We start from the raw sequence: 1,048 nt of genomic DNA, 5'->3' as shown, positions 1-1,048 counted from the left end.
TTTGTATGCATGGTGTAAAAGGAAGAATGATGACGTATGTGGGTATAAATGAGAATGAATACTGTAGTTTAATTGATACAGGTGCACAAGTGTCATTAGTGAATATGTCTGTTATCAAGGAAATAGAGCGGTACAATTGGGAAGTGAAACGGCAATGTACGAGTGTGAGAATTCATGGGATAGGTAAAGGAAGTTTGCTAGTTTGGGAAGAAGTGCGTTTGAAAGTAAAACTGGGAAGTATGGAGGTGGAACATAATTTTATTGTAATGGGAGAGAATGAGATGCCTAGTTGTTTTTTGATAGGAATTGACTTTTTAAGATTGCATGATTTATCAGTTGATATTGGTAGTGGTTTGCTTCTGAAAAATGGATGTGAAGTAGTTGTGATAGAAGATAATAGTGTATTTATGGCGAATTTTGTTGGCATGGTTGATATTACGAGGAGTGAGGATGATCTACTGACTAAAGAGGAGGTGGAAGAAATGCAAGATGAATGTGAGGAAATTAAAAGGTTACGTGAATGTATGTTGAATAGTATTAAGGTAGAAGAATGGTCGTCTGATTTAGAGGTGTATAAGAAAGTTAGTAAGAGACTTATTGTGTGTAAGAATATTGTTTATTTTCTACATAAAGGAATGGATGAAGATATATATGTTCCTGTGTTTCCAATGCATGCAGCAGTAAGTATGTGTATGTTAGTGCATGACAGATATGGGCATATGGGTAAGAATAAATTATGGGAATGCTTGCGTGAGAGATTGTTTACACCTGGGTTGAGTCAGATATGTAAGGATGTAGCGACTACGTGTGAAGATTGCCAGAAAGGGAAGTATCAGAGAGTGCATGCTAATCCGCCTGTTTTGAGATTACGTATGAAAGAACCATTTGAGATGTTTGTGATTGATTGTGTTTCGTTGCCTGTGACTGCGAGAAGACATGTGGGAATGATTGTTATGGTTGATCACATGAGTAAATTTACCTATGCAATACCCATCAAGGATAAACGGAGCGAGACTGTTGCAAGAATGGTTGGTCAAGTGATGTTGCC

At 37.2% G+C, this 1,048-nt stretch overlaps 1 protein-coding gene across 1 annotated transcript in view; it reads left to right on the top strand.

The window, feature by feature from the left end:
* The first annotated feature begins 989 nt into the window (after nt 1–989).
* The window catches only part of LOC137637821 (uncharacterized), a 2,180-nt gene continuing 2,121 nt past the window's right edge, over nt 990–1,048 (top strand). Inside the window, exon 1 of the mRNA XM_068369933.1 lies at nt 990–1,048. This exon is cut by the window's right edge and continues 1,614 nt beyond it. Coding sequence (XP_068226034.1) covers nt 1,026–1,048 — 23 coding nt within the window. The 5' untranslated portion in view covers nt 990–1,025.

Source organism: Palaemon carinicauda, chromosome 3, assembly GCF_036898095.1.
Source record: "Palaemon carinicauda isolate YSFRI2023 chromosome 3, ASM3689809v2, whole genome shotgun sequence".
NCBI lineage: Eukaryota > Metazoa > Arthropoda > Malacostraca > Decapoda > Palaemonidae > Palaemon > Palaemon carinicauda.
The sequence above is the reverse complement of the archived record's forward strand: the minus strand, read 5'-3'. Positions and strand labels throughout refer to the sequence as shown.